The sequence below is a fragment of the Ictidomys tridecemlineatus genome, chromosome 9 (assembly GCF_052094955.1).
Source record: "Ictidomys tridecemlineatus isolate mIctTri1 chromosome 9, mIctTri1.hap1, whole genome shotgun sequence".
Lineage (NCBI taxonomy): Eukaryota > Metazoa > Chordata > Mammalia > Rodentia > Sciuridae > Ictidomys > Ictidomys tridecemlineatus.
The window spans coordinates 102,866,184-102,883,489 of NC_135485.1; the positions used below are offsets into that span (position 1 = coordinate 102,866,184).

General features: G+C 32.6%; 1 protein-coding gene and 1 long non-coding RNA gene across 9 annotated transcripts in view; one reads left to right on the forward strand and one right to left on the reverse strand.

Moving 5' to 3' along the window:
* Dnajb14 (DnaJ heat shock protein family (Hsp40) member B14) overlaps positions 1-17,306 on the forward strand; it is a 45,606-nt gene that overhangs the window by 4,435 nt on the left and 23,865 nt on the right. For 4 of the 8 annotated variants that reach the window (XR_013426056.1, XM_078021879.1, XM_040293049.2 and 1 more), the window contains exon 2: positions 10,071-10,242. Coding sequence is in view for 5 of the 8 variants with exons in the window: in XM_078021879.1 (XP_077878005.1) it covers positions 10,071-10,242 (172 nt within the window). In the remaining 3 variants the exon portion in view is untranslated. Of the gene's footprint in view, positions 1-7,897; positions 7,984-10,070; positions 10,243-12,332; positions 12,391-13,545; positions 13,637-17,306 lie in introns of those variants that run through there. The other 4 variants (XR_013426058.1, XR_001229771.4, XM_078021880.1 and 1 more) reach the window with 3 other exon arrangements.
* Positions 4,667-17,306, reverse strand: part of LOC120892555 (uncharacterized) — a 41,091-nt gene continuing 28,451 nt past the window's right edge. Inside the window, exons 3-4 of the long non-coding RNA XR_005737272.2 lie at positions 6,889-6,984; positions 4,667-6,004 (exon numbers count right to left, since the gene is read on the reverse strand). This is a non-coding gene — a long non-coding RNA (uncharacterized LOC120892555). The remainder of the gene's footprint in view (positions 6,005-6,888; positions 6,985-17,306) is intronic.

Below are 17,306 nucleotides of genomic sequence, written 5' to 3' on the forward strand. Positions count from 1 at the left end.
AGAAGTCTTGAGCCATTTTGATTTTTATCATTCGTTTCACTACCATAATACCTAATGCTGTCTTACATATACTTGTGGCATGTACAGGTCTCTGGAATGATATTTATTTATAAAATTTTACAATTCTCAGTAAAGAGGATTTGTTAAATAACTAAGAGTTTTATAACTGTATGATATTCCATGTTAACACTTTCACAAATGAAGCTTTTCAATAACCACACTAAGTGTTTAAAATACAGATTTAAGGGTTATGATGAGCAAAAATTTGGGAAGAATATAAATGTTCATCAGTGGGAATTGACAAAATAAGTTTCACTGCACTTATATACTATTTACCTATTAAAAATGCTGAGGACTATATTTATTGCTATAAAAGAATATCCACAGTATATTAACAATAGAATAAAGTTAAGCTACAGATGCATTTTTTATTTCATTTGAAATTGTCTGTAAAGCTGAATGGCCAGCCAATGAGAGTGACTAGAGTTAAAAATATGAAAATAGTATGGTTTTTTTTTCTTCTTGTGTGGGATTTTTAAGTAATGTTTACTACTACTACTTTTTTTTTTTTTTTGATGAACCAAGCATGTGTATTAGTTAAATGCAGGTTATGTTAAAATCTCAGTGTATCTGGAAGGTAAATGCAAAAAATGAACTCAGAGTTTTAAAACCAAAAAGTAAATGAACTTTGTTTTATAAGTAGTTTGCACAACTGTTGTTTATGATATTGTACATTACTGCAAATGAGATTTCATGTCTGATGACATTACATAAATCAGAAAAATCCAGTGTGTTCTAAATTCTGGCAGTATATAGAAGAATCATGTTATTTTTTTTTCAGGCATTCATTTCAGTAATTGTTAATACAGAAAACTCTGATTTCACTTTTTATAAGGTGAAACTGGGTTTTGAAGCTCACAAATAATATCAGTTGTTGAGAGTTTTACTAAAAGAGTTTAGTGTAAACTAATGTGTGTAAACAGCTATTGTTAGGCAGAGACCCTGTGTAGAAAATTGTACAAAATTTTCAATGTCATAATAACTCCTGAAAATGTGAAACAACTGCATGATCCTGCTTTAGTAATATCCAGAATGCAGCTATTAGTACAGATGATGTCACTAGAACACTAGAAGAACTTCTTTATGCTAAAAATGAAAGGGGACTTACAGATAGCCTCTAACTACATTCATAGGATCCTGTGGTCATCTGTAAATATTAAAAATAAATAATCACTTTCTTATCTGGCTTCATACTTTAAAAATAATTTTTTCAGGTATTAGCTAAAATACTTCCATAAAGGGGCACTCTACTCTCACCTGTTTTATGGTTATGTATTTGTGCGAACCAAATAGGAAAAGCATAATAAATGCTTGTTTTATTTTTTTATCATTTTTTGAGAAAGGGAGCCTATTACCTTTTATTCTCTAAAAGCAACTAATTGTTAGTATTTTATTAGATTTTTGGCCAGTGGGATCCCCTTTATGATAATAGTTCCAGAGTTCTATAGACAAATCTCCAGTAGTCTTTAATACTTAACTTTATTCTTTGGTATAACAAAATGTTCAAGCTCCTTGGGACATTTTTCTGTGGCAGACCTGGAATAATCTACATCTCTTATAAACTGTTGTTTTTTTTTTTTAGTGGAAAATGTTTTTCTTCCATCATAATATGAGCACTAAGGATACTATGACATCTAGGTTGTTCGTTGTCTGGGGCTTTTTCAGTGCCCAGAAGTAGAAAATATATATTGTTTATGTGTGAATGTGTGTTATTTTTAAAGATGATATGGTTTATATGTTTATACTATTACTTGTAATTTCAGCTAAGTACCTCAGGATTTTATGTAAACTTTAAAAATTTATACTTCTATCTCCTTTCTACCTCATTTGTAATCCTGATTCTCAAAGACATGGGAGGTTATAGAATATACCATGATTATTTGCTTCATGCCATATCGTATATATAATCGTTTCATAGTAATATTTATCAGTACTTACCCATTAATATAATTATTGAAGACAGTTATGTTTTCTTTACATATATTCTCCCTATTTTCCTATTTTATAAAATTTTGAAATAATTTTAAACTTACAGAAGTCACAATAATAACAGATTTATACAAATTCAGTCATGTCCGCCATAACTACATTTTGATCAGCTGAAGGTTGCATATACTCTTAACATTATAATACCTAGTTATATCAGTTGTCTTAGTTTATATAAGAATACTATGTTTTCACAGTGATGAAATTGTCTAACAATACATTTCTCTTGAAATCTTGTTAAGCAATGCATGACTAACAAATAATGTAAACTTCATACAAAGAATAGCACCAACTCCCATATACATTTCAGTTTTCAGTTTTTAAAAAATTTTACTACATTGCTTTATCATATTCTTCCTCTTCTACCTCCCACTGCTAAGTACATGTGTGTACATACACGCACACCCACAATGTTTCTTATTGTACTTTTTTCCTGAAGTGATTAATAGTTCCATTGTAGACATGATGTCCCATCACCTCTGAATAATTCTCTCTCTCTCTCTCTCTCTATATATATATATATATACACACACACACACACACTTATATATGCATGTGTGTGTGTGTATATTGCACACACATATATTGGAGGGTTGAATCCAGGGGTGCTTCACCACGGGTACTCTATCCCCAGTCTTTATTATTTTGAGAGAGGATTTTACTAAGTTGCCCTGACTGTCCTGGAATTTGTGAACTTCCTGCTTCAGCCTCTAGAATAGCTAGTATTACTGGTGTGTGCCACTGTGTCCTGGCCAGTGTATATTTTCTAAGACAAGGACACTCTTAACCACATTATAACCATCAAATTTAGGAAATTAATGCATGTACCTCATTTAAATTCTGCTTGTTTTCTCAGTTATGTCCCTTATGACAAAAAAGCATATGTTGCATTTATTTGGTGGGTATGTTTTTTCCTCAAGATATCATGATTTCTTTATTTTCTCTCTCGACTTTTACTTTTTTGATGAGGATAGGCCAGTTATAGAATTTCCCTCTATTTGGGTTTGACTTATATTTCCTCATATGAACTTTTGTTAGGAGTACCATACAAGTTGTATTCTATTCTTAGTGTAACACATCAGGAGACACACAATTTTTGATTTGGTCCTTACTACTGAGATTACTTTGATCATTTTGGTAAGTTGGTGATTGCCCGTTTTCTCTACTATAAAGTTTATGAAATTAATTTTTTCTCTGTGGTAATTAATGTATACTTTGTGGGGAAATAATTTGAAACTATAAACATCCTTTTCCTCAACAAACTTTTACCATATCCTTGTAACATTCATTGATTATTCTTTTCTGAGTAAATTTCTGATGGTTGCCAAATGGCAGTTTGCTAATTCTATCATTCCTTCCACATATATTAAATGGCATTTAGGCTTATTTATCTGGATGGATTCATAGATTACCATTTAATCTGTTATCATTATTTGTTTTGATACAAAATAATGCACCTCTTCACCCTGGCTCCTGTGTCTTTTTGTTTTTGTTTTTGTTTTTGGTACCAAGGATTGAACCCAGGGGTGCTCAACCACTGAGCCATATTTTATTTGAGACAGGGTCTTGCTGAGTTGCTAAGAGCCTCCATAAGTTGCTGTGGCTGGCTTTGAACTCAGATTCCTCCTGCCTCAACCTCACAAGTCACTGGGATTACAGGCGTGCACCATTGAGCCTGGCTCTGTGTCTTTTTTGACATGTCTTCATCATTCTTTGAAATTTTTTACTTTCTGGCACAAAACAATTTGCATACTTTCTTTTTACTTCTCTGTCCTTGAAATCAGCTATTTCTCCAAGGAGCTGTTTCCTTTAAGAGACAGTTGTATTTAGAAACTAAGATTCAGTCATTAGATAGGCCTCATTGCTGTAGAGATATCATTGCTCCTGATCCTCTGAGTGGACAGAACTAGGAAATACATGTATGTGTGAATTTGTGTGTGTGTAGATATGCATTTCTACATATGTGTGCTATGTTTAATGTAGACATACATCTATAGTAATTTGATCAGTATTAATTTTGATGTCTGTACACACACACACACACACACACACACACATGTTCACAAACTTCATTTCAGTGTAGTACCATAGAGTTTATTCAAGCCTCTGCATTTTCCTATTTGTATTGCTATTCTCTGTCAATGAGAAAAGTGGTTCCCCACTTACTTATTCATTTTCCCCTGTATTTGAAAAGTTGCCTTGTTAACTGTTAGTGCAGGCCCTATCAAGCTTAGCTATATTTTTAGTTATGACTGCCTCTTTGGTCCCAATAAATTTTCTTGGTCCAAGCCTCATAGGTTCTGCCAACCCCAGCTGACAAAAGAGAAAGGAAAGCAAGACACCCAATAATTTTTTTAGTTCACCATTCTTAAGATATTTGAACTATATCTATAGTGTCAAAACATAACATCATTACTATGTAGCATACATACTACACATTCTCTCAACTATCATTTAGTCTTTTAAGTCTATAAGTATTTAATAGAGTAAATGCTCAACATCAGTCCATATATATATATGTGTGTGTGTGTGTATATATGTGTGTGTGTATATACACACACACACACATACATACATACATAAATTATTTTAGATTCCTGAAATTTGTTTTGTAGTAGATTCCTAGGTAGGGTTTATGGGAACTATGCTCATTAAGTTCTAGAATGTTGAAAACAGTTCGTCTGTGGATTTACTCCATGTTGTTAGTTTGGTGGATACAGAGTCCTTGGCCCACATTTTCTTTCCTTGGGTATCTAAATATGTTACTCTATTGTTTTTTGCAAGTATTACTGATGAGCAAAATCTAATGACTATCTATCTATCTTTCTTTTTTAAAAGAAGGGCTCTAAATTGAACCCAGGTTATGTTGTGCCAGCCTCTGTGCCTTTAGCTTCTGACTTTCTTGGTAACTGGGATATTTATTTTATTTCTTTTTGGACTTAGTATCTTTAATATGTTGCCTAGGCTGGCTTTGAATTCTTGGTCTCAAATGCTTCTCCTGCCTCAACTTCTTTGTTTTTGTGGGTACTGGGGATTGAACCCAATGGCACTCTACCACTGAACTACATTCCTAATTCTTTTTTATTTCAAGACAGGTTGTTGAGGGTGAACTTTTGATCCTCCTGCCTCAGCCTCCCCACTGGCCACCACACCAGTCTTAAGTTTTTATTTCTTTATCATTTGCTCTTTTTTGCCTAGATGCCGAGTTAATTTTACTAGAATGTGTCTTTTTGCTGTGCTAGTTATTCTTAGTACTCTTAGGTGTGTGATTTAGCCTTGTATAGTTTAGATGTTTTAGTATATTATTGTTATATTTGTTTTTATTATTTTTCTTTTTCAGAATACTTGTTGTACATATGTTGGATCTTCTTCAGATACCTTCAGTATTTGTCACTTTCTCTCAAATTTTTTTTAATTTAAAATATTTTAATTTTTAAAATTTCCATCCTTTTATATCTTCTTTCTCATAAGTTTTTCTGGCATTTTTATAACTTTATTTCTTCTAATTTGACTTTTTCCTGAGTTTTTGCACCTAAGTTCTGGATAGATAATTTCTGAGGTGGTTGTAATTTTTATTCATGTTTATCCTTTCATATCATGTATTGTTTCTTAAAGCCCCTTGATCTTGTTTTGAAGTATTAGTAGATGAGAAAATCTGTATAGTGTTCCATCACTGTCTTTAGAGATTTGTTTATACTTACTCTTTTTTTCCTTATAATAATTTGTATTAGACCTCCACAATTTTCTTTTATTCTTTTTTATGTGATGTTAATTTAGCCTTTCTGAATACACAGCAATCCTTCAGTTTTTGTATAATGTTTAAGAATGTCACCTTGCTATTTGAGAATGTCTCATTCCTTTCTCCTTCACGACTTTAATCTGGAGTTTCTCTTTTCTTTTTTCCCTTTGTCTCTGTCCTCTTCAGTTTAGGTCCTGTTCCCAGCAGTTTCTCCTTGTTCTGGAAGAGAATTTTGATTGATTGGTTTTATCAGTTTATAGTAACTGGAGTGTTCTGTGCCTGTAGTCTTTATTGTAGACCCTTGCACTCGTGCTGTTATGATGCTATTTTTATATTATAGCTATCATAAAACTCATTCTTTTTAACACACTTTGCTCAGTTTTGCCTGTTGCTTATTTTGAGTTTTTTTTTTCTGTTCTTTTGGCTGGCAAACGCCCCATTGCTATTTTCTGTTTCTCACACATTTCTAATATCCCCGCAGATCTTTTTAGCTTGGTGGTAGTCCCTACCTTGTATTTGGGTGTTTTTTGTGCATGAAGTTTTGACTTTGTTATTTAATTGCTCTGATTTTATGAGGGAATATGGAGAAATTTAAAATTTAACTTGCTGTCACAACCTTTGTCCCAGAATTCCCCCCAAATTTTTCATGTTTAAATGTTGTGATCGACTACCTGCTAGACTGATGACTTCCCTTGTGATTGCATTAAGTACGAACTAAACTACAGTTAATAGTTGACTATGTATTGTATTTCTGTTGTTAATAACTATAAGATTGCTGTCTAAATTTAGTATTTTTCTACCATCTATAACAATAGATTTTATAAGAACTAAATTTCTTATGTCCTTGATTTCTCAAATCTATTAACCAGGGAAAATGAATGGTAGAAAAGTTTATATAAATAATAAATATCTACATATTTACATATTTGCTAACAGCACTGTTGGAATTTTTAAAATACATACATAAAATAGCTTTGAGATGATTCACATACCATATAATTCACCCATTTATAGTATATAGTTAACTTTAATTAAGTGGATTTTTAGTATATTCACAGAATTGTGCAATCACCATATCAATTAGTTTTAGAACATTTTCTCACCTCAGAAAGAAACCGCAGGCTCGGCATGGTTGTGTATGCCTGTAGTGCTTGCTACTCAGGAGGCTGAGGCAGGAGGATCGTGAATTTGTAGGTAACCTGGGCAACAATAGTAAGACTCTGTTTCAAGAACAAGAAGATGGGGTTGGGGTTGTGGCTCGCCTATCACGAGCAAGGTACTGGGTTCGATCCTCAGCACCACATAAAAATAAAGGTATCGTGTCCAACTATAACTAAAAAAATATTTAAAAACACAACAACAACAAAAAGAAGTAGAAACCCCATACTCATTAGCCATCACATTTAATTTCTCAGTTACACTCTCCTCACCATCCCTATACTCTACAATTGGCAATAACTAATCTTTCTAACTCAATTTACCTGTTCTGAACATTTCATATAAATAGATATATAGCGTAGACATTTCATGCAGCATTTTTTTGTGTTATTGACTTCTTTTACTTAGCATAATGTTTTCACAATTTATCCATGTTGTACATGTACCCAGTACCCTTTTTTAAATTTTCAAATAATATACTATTGTCTAGATAGTTCACAAAGTTTTTATTTGTTTCCACTATTTTGTTATGAATAATGTTGCTGTCAATATTCATGAACCAGTTTTGTACAGATATTTGTTTTTATTTATCTTGGGTATATAACTAGTAATGAGATTGAGTCAAATGGTAATTTTTTAAGAAAAACTACCAATTTTTCAAAGCAGCTGCACCATTTTACATTTCTACAGGCAGTGTAGTTAGAGTACCAATTTCTGTACATCCTTGTCAGCACTAATTATTGTCCATCTTTTTGACTAAAGCCATTTTAATGAATGTGCATTGGTATCTCACTGTGGTTTTGATTTTCATTTCTGTAGAGGCTAATGACAGTGAGCAACTGTTTCATATGCTTATGGGTCATTCATTTAAATCTCTTAGAGAAATGTCTTTTCAGGTTCTTTGTGCCATAGTTTTTGTTTGTTGCTTTTTTTTTTTTCTTCCTTTTGAGACAGAGTCTCCCTATGTTGCTCAGGCTGGTCTTCAACTCCTGGGCTCAAGCAGTCCTCTTGCCTCAGCCTTCCTGAGTAGCTGGAAATAGGTATGCATCACCTTGCTGGACTTTCACCCCATGCTTTTAAATTGTATTTTTTTTTTTGCCTTCTTATTGAATTGTAAGACTTCTTTTTATGTTCCTGACACATTTCTTTTATCAGATGTGATTCTCAAATATTTTTTTCTATTCTGTGGATTTTCTTCACTTTATTGATGATAGCTTTTGAAGTACAAAAGTGTTTAATTTTGATTAAGTGCACATTGCCTACTTTTTCCTTTGCAATTTTGATGTTGCATGTAAGAGTATTTATCTAAACCAAAGTCACAAAGATTTATTCATATATTGTCTTACCAGAGTTTTGTAGTTTTAGCTATTTACCTTTAAGTGTATGCTTTATTTTGAGTTAATTTTTGAGTATGGTGTGATGTAGGGGGCCCAAATTAACTCTTTAACAAGTGGATATCTGTTTGACCCACAAGTTTTGAGATACAGTGTTTTCATTGTTATTCTTTTAAGTATTTTCAAATTTCTGTGATGATTATTTTTTTGATGAGTTTTGTGGATTTTTTTTATTTCCATCACATTTGTGTGTTTTTTAGTTAAAGTTTTATAATTGATTTTTTACTGAAATGTATTTTGCTTATAGATTGTAGTACATATGGCACTAGTTCTTAGAGATTTTCAGAAGATATCTCTATGGCCTGGATATAATATGATCTATTTTCATTCCTGTGTGCCAGGAAAAAATGAATATTCATCAGTTGAATTTACTTTATGTCATTTATTAATTGAAATGTGTTAAAATCTTCAACAAAGCAGAATGTGATGGCATGTGCCTATAGTTCCAGCTATTTGGGAGGCTGAGGTGGGAAGATGAATTGAAACCAGGAATTTAAAGCTTCCCTGGATAACATAGTAAAACTCTGTTCCCCCCCCAAAAAAATAAAAAAAAATTAAGATGGTAAATTTTTTCTTTTTTTCCTTTTAGTTTTGTTAACTTTTAATGTAGTATAAATTCTAATATGGAACATTTCAAGCATATACAAAAGGAAAGAAAATATTATCACTATCACCCATTTTTTTTTTTTTTTTTTTTTTTTTTGTATTAGAGCTTTAACCCAGGGGCACTTTAGTACTGAGTCACATGCTACCCCTTTTTATTTTTATTTTGAAACGGTTTCTCACTTAATTGCTTAGGGTTTGACTAAGTAGTTAAGACTGGCCTTGAACTTGCAATCCTCTTGCCTCAGCCTCCTAAGTCAGGATTATAGGAGTGTTCCATTGTGCCTGACTCACACATTTATCTTAACCACTTTGAATATATACAGCCAACCTGAGTTCTACATTTGCTCGACTCCAATTTTTATTGTTTCTCACCCTCCCCCCCCACCATTTTTTCTCTCTTTTTTTTTTTTTTTTTGTGATGCTGGGGATTGAACCCAGGTCTCCCTAGATCATTTTAAAGCAAATCCTAAACACAATTATTGCTGTTTCATACATTCATTGTTTAGATTTATAGCTATACATTTACTGCAATATTTGTTCACCATTCTTTTTGTACCTCAGTCTAACTGGAAACATTTTTCTTTTGTCTGAAATGTAAATATTACAGTATTATCCAGTGCAACTCTTAGCAATAAAGTTTCTCATTCTTTGTGAAAATGTTTTTATCTTGTGCACATTATGGAAGACTAATACAGAGCGCAAGTTGACAGTTATTTTTTTTTCTGAGTATTTTGAAAATAATACAGTGTCTTTTGGCTCCTGTTGTTGCTGTTGAGAAATAAACAAGTCTAATTTCTGTTTCTTTCTGGATAATCTCATTAGCTACTTAAAGACTATCTTTTGGTATTCTGTAATTTTACTTAACAAATAAAAGTTTGTCATAAATAATTGAAGAATAGTAATTTCAAGTTATTAACTTAAAATTTCTTAACATTCAGTTTTTACATGGTGAATAGTGTTCTTTAAATAGTTAAGTATGTAAGGGAATACTTGCTATTTAAGAAGACCCTATGGCAGATCTTTTTGGAGTACACAGTTTGTAATTTGTCTGCTTTAAAACTTTCTTCTTAAGATCTTATATATGCAACTTGATGTAAACCGGCATAACGTACTTTATCTTTGTACAGCACTATTGGAGATAATTATGAAAAATGGAAGCACTGCTGGAAATAGCCCTCATTGCCGAAAACCATCAGGTGCTGGTGATCAGAGCAAACCCAATTGCACAAAGGACAGCATATCTGGTGGTGGTGAAAGTGGAAAAGGCTATACCAAAGACCAAATAGATGGAGTTCTCAGGTAGGAATATGATTTATGTCTCAATTTATAATTGATACCAATGTAATTTTTTGATGTTCCAACAGAACAAAGGAATTAACTCCAGTGATTTTTGCTTCATATCCTTATGAAATTAGTCTGTAAAGTTTTCAGCTTTATGGAAGGTTCCATCTTTTAAATTAACTATGTTACAAAGCTGCTTCAGACTTTTTTTTTTTTTTTTAAAGGAAAACTGTTTCAATTTTTTACACAGTACATTGTTGAGGTCATGATACTGAAAGAAGATGAAGAATTGTTTGGTCTTACATATATATAAATGCAGTGGGAGAATTTCATATGAGGAAAATTGAGAGCAATACCAACAGCTTTCAGTTTCTTACATGTATTAACGAAGGATTTTTTTTCTATTTATAATTTTTCAAGGCTGTCTTCAAATATGTGCTACCACCATAATGTCTTCTTCTTTTAATATTTTTTTCTTACTTAGATTATTCTATCTCTGCTTTATTTTTACCTCATGATACACTTCTGTGAAAAGCAGAAGAATTAGGTAGAGTTGAAAAATTATGAACTGAGGTTTGGAGATCTGGTCTTACTGATTTTATAAATAAGGCAAGGTTTTCAGGTAGTAAAAAGAACGCAGAATAATAGACTGTTTTGTTTCCTGCTACAACTTAAAGGAAGTTGTATTGATATTGTGTCAAGGTGACTTTCCTAGGGAAACTAAAGTTTAAAGATGATTGACTCCAAACAGTGATTAATCAGATATTTCTCTGGAGAGTGAATTATAGCATAACTTAAGTGAATAGTAGTTAAAACTAGTTAGATTAAATCCTTTTCTTTTGCCATTTCCTATTTCTCTTTTTAAAATTTTTCTTCCTCTCTTATCCTTTTTTTTCTCCTTTTATAGTCCTTTTTTTCTCATTTGTTTACTTACCGTAATTAGTAATTAAAGTATATTTGAGATGCAAGCTTTATTTATTAAGGAAAGTGATTTGTCACCATGCCTTATAAATCAAATATCAATGTGTTTGTATTTTGGTTTTTTTTCTATCTATATTTAAATGTAAAACTGGATTATAATATTTTATCTGGATGTGGTCATAAGGAAAAAAGGACCCCCTAGTCATGGTAAAGCCATGATAAAGGGTATTTGATTTGTATGCACTTTGAGAATATCCATAATGCTGCTAAGCACTTTTCTAACTATACTACTGTGTCAGACATGGCTGAATAAGTGAGATAAGTAAATAAGTTTAAGAGACTGACCAGCTTTTGGATTTTTTTCAGAAAAAGCTTTAGGAAAGCAGTGTGATGAAACATTCCTGGAAACCACATCCTAAAACAAATTATATTTTCTTTTACTTTATGTTGGTAGAGCATATTCTCAATGAAGGATCCAGAATAAAGTTAATGCATATTATGCAATTTTGGGGGGGTCATTATTTTCCCGTCCTAGAATATAGAATTATCTACATGTTTGAAAGTTTCATGAGAAAACTGTAAATAATCTTCTAAATAAATAAATAAATAATAATCTTCTAAATTTGTTGTTAGTTTTAAAAATCTTTATTTCTTCATCTCTTCTACCCTAATGTCAGAGGGTGGGAGTAGCCCAAGGTGTGATAGAAATAAGTAAGGAAGAGATATTTTATACCTTTGTTTCAGTATTGATTGATTTTATATGTGTATGTTTCTCCTAAATCCAAAGGTCTTGGTTTTAGGTGGGGCTAGGTACATCCTGAGATTAGAAGAATAAAAGATGATGGTGGGTGTAGATATACTCTGTGTGTTGTCAGAGTTGGAAGACAGACATAAACTATTGAGGGAGTTTTTGTCTGATGGCTTCTATTCTGTTTTTTCTAAGAGTTAGAAGAGAGAGGTTGAAAGCTTGAGCAGTGTAGTAGAAGTATGAGATGTATGCAAAGAAGAAAGCAAAGGGAATGGAAAGATTGCTGATTTATCATTGAAGGTGCAGACACTTTGAGGCCATGAATTCCTCATAGATAGTAAAATTAGTTTAGTATTATATCTGTATTAGAGATTTATTCTCTAACTCAGTAATTTTATTATATTCTTTTATTTAACAAATATGTATTTTTTCCCTTTAGGACTGATGTGGTTGGAACATTCTTTTAGGAGCATCCCAGGCTTACTCAAAATATTTAAGTCAGTATCTTACTTAAGAGTTGCTTTGCTAGGGGAGTGAAGGGAGGGGAGGGGATTTGGGGATAGGAAGGATAGTAGAATGAAACAGATATTATTACCTTATGTACATATATGACTGCATGATCAATGTGATTCTACAACATGTACCATCAGAAAAATGAGAAATTATACCCCATTAATGTATGATATATCAAAGTGTATAAATGCTTTCTACTGTTATGTATAACTAATTAAAACAAATTTTAAAAATTTATAAAGTAAAAAAAAGTTGTTTTGCTGAATCATATAGTACTTATTCATTGTGTTAGTTTTCATAAGCGTTGCTTTAGTGAGGAACAGAAAAGCAAACACATGCTGTATGGTTTTGTGTTTTGTTTTACCTATACACAGGGGATTTTTCTCACAAAAGCATGTTACCTTGTTGGTGAGTACGATTGTGCAAATAAGTTGCTCAGTGACAATTTGACTCAATAGGGAAAAGCCATGCAATAATACTGTATTCATTGCATAAGTAAGAGCTGCCTTATAGTAAGATTGAAGAAAATTTTATAACTTAGTTAACTAGTATACTGTGAAATTAACCTCTATTTGTTGTTTTTGAGTCAAAATATTAAAAAATAATTGAGGAAAGTATCATGGATCTTATTTGAACAAGCTATTAATATATAATTGAAAAAGACCCATCTTTATTTAAAAGTATAAGATTAGCATGAAATCATTAATAGAGCTATTATATTTATCTAAGAACATTTCTGTACAACTCTTAATTTAGTAGAATTATAGGGATTTGAATTTTAAGATTTGTCTTAAGCTCTATTTCTTTAAATGAAAAGAAAATAAGTCATTTTGCTACACTTGTAAAAGAAATAATCCTTTGTCTCAGAAATAAGTATTTCCTCCAACACCAGTTAAATTTGGAGCCTATTTAAATAATCAGGTATAACACATAAAAAAAGAGAATTGAAAGATGACCCTCCTTTCTCACTCACATAAAGGCTGGACTAGACATACTTTTCTCATTATTAATCTCCATGCAGATCTTTTTGGCCTTGTGCAATATTCCCTTCCAAAATAGGTAATGGGTTGTCCCTGTGTTTCACTTTTTTTATGTTATAAAGAAAAGAGGTTTATTTTGGTTTATGGTTCTGGTTCAAGGTTGAGAGGCTGTATCTATTGATGGCCTTCTTGCTGGCGTAGTCCCAAAGCAGCACGGGGCATCATGTGGCAAAAGACAGAGCATGCATGTGTGAGTTACCCCTTTTTAATTTATTTTTTATTCTTTGGTAAGGTTGAAGAAGGTTCTAATCTTTCAGAAAGGAGCAGACTGTAAAAATTGTGACAAATACATATAGGTGGTGAGAAAGATCATGATGAACAACACTAAGAAAGTAGATATGTGAATGGTAATTCTTATTCAGATGTGAAAAAATAGGTGAATGAAATACATAGTTTTGAAATACATAGTCGTCATCTCGTCCATTAGCGACTTTACATCTTTGTTCTGGCTTCTCAAGAATTTTTCTTCCAATATGTCATGAAAAATTAACAGCAGGAAAGATATGGTGGAGCTGGATACAGCTAAGAATTAGTGAAATAATTGTTTTTCCTGTCTAGACTTTCTCTCTTGTCAAGTCTTAGGTTTATGAGGTATATCTAGAACATTGAGAATTATATCCTATTTTTTCTTTTTTCCTATACAATCTATCAACCCTCTCCCCAGTTGGCTTTTTCCATTGTTTAACCTTTTGTGCTCAGGAACTATCAACAAAACAATTTTAGAGTGTTAATCTGGAATATAGTTAAACCTCTTATATATTCAAGTCAAATTGTAATGGCTTTAGGATTTTTCAGTGTTTATCACTATCTTTTCTGCATTCGGGTAGTTCTGCTGTATTCTTAGCTCTATTTCTTATTGCACAGTCTGCTTTTAACTGCTTCTTCTCTATTTCAAATTGACTCTGTTGGCAGCTACATTTCACTATAGCATTCATCACCATTTGTGTTCTTTTTACCCGTCTATTCCATCTGAGCATCCTTCCATCCCTCCAACCATCCTGTCTGTCCAATCATCCAACACATATAGAGAACAAGACCTAATCGCTGCCTTTAAAAGAGCCTCTAATCTAGAAGAGTAGTCAGAAAAGTAAACAGGCAATACATTGTGGTAATTGTTGGGATAAAACTAAATTTAGAGGGCTTTGGAAGTATTTAAGAGAGGCACCAAACCTAAGTATTTAGGTTTATTCAGTGTTTATCAGTATCTTGGGAAAAAAGAATTAACTGAGGTCTGAAGAAGTTGTAGAAACTAAACAAGAAAAAAGTAGGGCTGGATGAGACAGGAGGATTGCAAGTTTGAGGCTAGTTCAGGCAATAAAGTGAGACCCTGTCTCAAAATAAAAAGGACAGGGAATGTAGCTCAGTAGCTGAGTGCTTGCCTGACATTCCTGAGGCCCTAGATTCAGTAATAAATTGCCAAAACAAAGGCAGAGCTGGAGCATTCCGGCCATCAAGAAAGAATATTTGTAAATATCTAGGAGGGAAGAGAGTCTGCTTGAGTAATGATTATAAGAAGGAAGTGGAAAGGGAGAGGAGAGTCACTGTGGAGTCTGAAGGGGCTCTTTTGTCTTTTTTATTCTGGTTCTGAAATAGCAAGGTTTTAAAATCAAACAAACAGAATCAAAATGAGGCTTCTTCAATTACCCTCTTTAAAATTGCAAGGTTAGCCGGTTTGGCAGTATATGCCTGTAATCCCAGCTACTCCAGAGGCTGAAGTAGGAGGATCACAAGTTCAAAGCCAGCCTTAGCAATTTAGCCAGGACCTAAGCAACTGAGTGAGGCCCTATCTCAAAATAGAAACAAAGGTCTGGGGGATGTTGCTCAGTGGTAAAGCACCCCTGGGTTCAATCCCCAGTACCAACAATAAAATACCATAGCAAGTTTACCCCTTTGTTTTATATTACTCTTTACCGCTTCATTTTTCTCCAAATGTTTATCACAATATGATGTACTTTATATTTTACTTATGTGTTTATTTCTTGCTTATCCTCTCCCATTTCTAATGTTAATGAGACTAGCGACTTTTTTTTTTTTTTTGGACTGGTATATTCACCATTGTAGCATCTGAAACAGTGCCTAGCTAAAAGTAAATGGTCAGTAAATTTTTGTTAAAGAAATAAATCCTTATGCTCATCTATTACTTGGCTGTGTGACTTTAGACAACTTATTCAACCACTCAAAGCCTTGATTTCCTCATTGGCAAAATAGGAATAGTAGGGGCTGGGGTTGTGGCTCAGCGGTAGAGCACTCGCCTAGCACGTGAGAGGCCTTGGGTTCAATCCTCAGCACCACATAAAAATAAATAAAATAAAGGTATTGTATCCCAACTACAACTAAAAAAAATAAATATTTTTTAAAAATAGGAATAGTAATAATAAATGAAGTAATTTGTATAAAATAATCAGCACAATAAAACTCCTTTAATTCTTTATATGAAATCTTTGTGACCAAATAGTTTGGAACTTAGAATTATTCATCTTTTAGAAAATTAATGATAATTATAGATGTCTATAGATGTCTACATTATATAACAGCAGGATCTGGAGCAGCAGCCCATATACCATATACAAGTAGCAACACTTTGACAGCAAAACATGCAACTCTTCACCCAAATTGGATAAATGAAGACTGAATTATGCATCACATTAATTTTGGGTTAGATTTTTGCCTCTAAAAGAAATTCAAGTCAGGTTTTAAAATAATTTTTCAAGCTTTATGGACATAGGTATTAGGTAACCATGGATATAGGTATTAGGGTGAGTGCCACCCTCCCCTCTTTATTTCCTGTTAAATAGTTGCTAAACATATCTAAGAAAATGAGTCTCCAGAGGTGAAGATTTCTGTTTTGTTTACTAATGTATTTCAAGTGCCTAGAACATTGGGGCATAGTTGCTATTCAATTAAGTATGATTGACTGAATAGAAGAAGTGTTGTGTTTTTGAAGTAAAACTGACTTGTGTTTATATCTAAAGTATTAAAGTAGAAAAAAAATAGAATTTTAATTTTTATTAATTTTATAAAGAAGGTGGTATAACAGATTCTTGTTGGTGTGATTATAAAAATTTTATACATTTCTATACTCTTATATATAATGCCTTCTCCCACTCATCCCCCTCCTGCCCCTTGCCAACACCTCAGTTCATATAACAGAGAATGAATGCTTTCATTATTAAAGGAGAGCTAAGGCTCATTCACTTAAAAAAAAAATATCTGAGAACCTTCCATGTAACAAGCACTGTGATGGCAAGTAAGTTTAGTAGTTAATTAAAAAGATGAGCCTTGTGTCTTTTCTGAGTCAGTCTTTGAAGTTCTTTTGTTACCTGTGACCAATTATGCCTCAGATTATTTTACCCATTACTACTACTGTCAAGACATACATACATAGAACACAACTAAAGTTGCAAAGTACAAAAAATTTTGAAACTGTACCATGTCTCTTTTGATGTTGGCGATTGAACTCAGAGCCTCACACATGCTGTGTACACTCTACCACTGATCTACAACTCCGGATGTGTGATAATGCTGGCATACCAAGGTACTTAACAGTCTTACTCCATTCAGAGTTTTCTTTTTCAGCTATTAATGTACTTTAAGTACTCTAGGCTTAAGTCTATTTCATCTTTCAGGTATACACTATGTAAATCATCTTTAGGAGTGTGCTCATCACAGTGGAAATGAAGTGTAACAAACATTTTTTAGTCCCTTGTTGTATTTTATCTACAAAAGACCCAGTGTCTTCTTCATAGAGTTTCAGATAAATTCTCATTAGCATAATCATGCTGAATTAATGTACCTTCAGGAATAAACCATAGGATACTTCTTTGATTTACATACCTAAACTGTTGCACTGATACTTCATT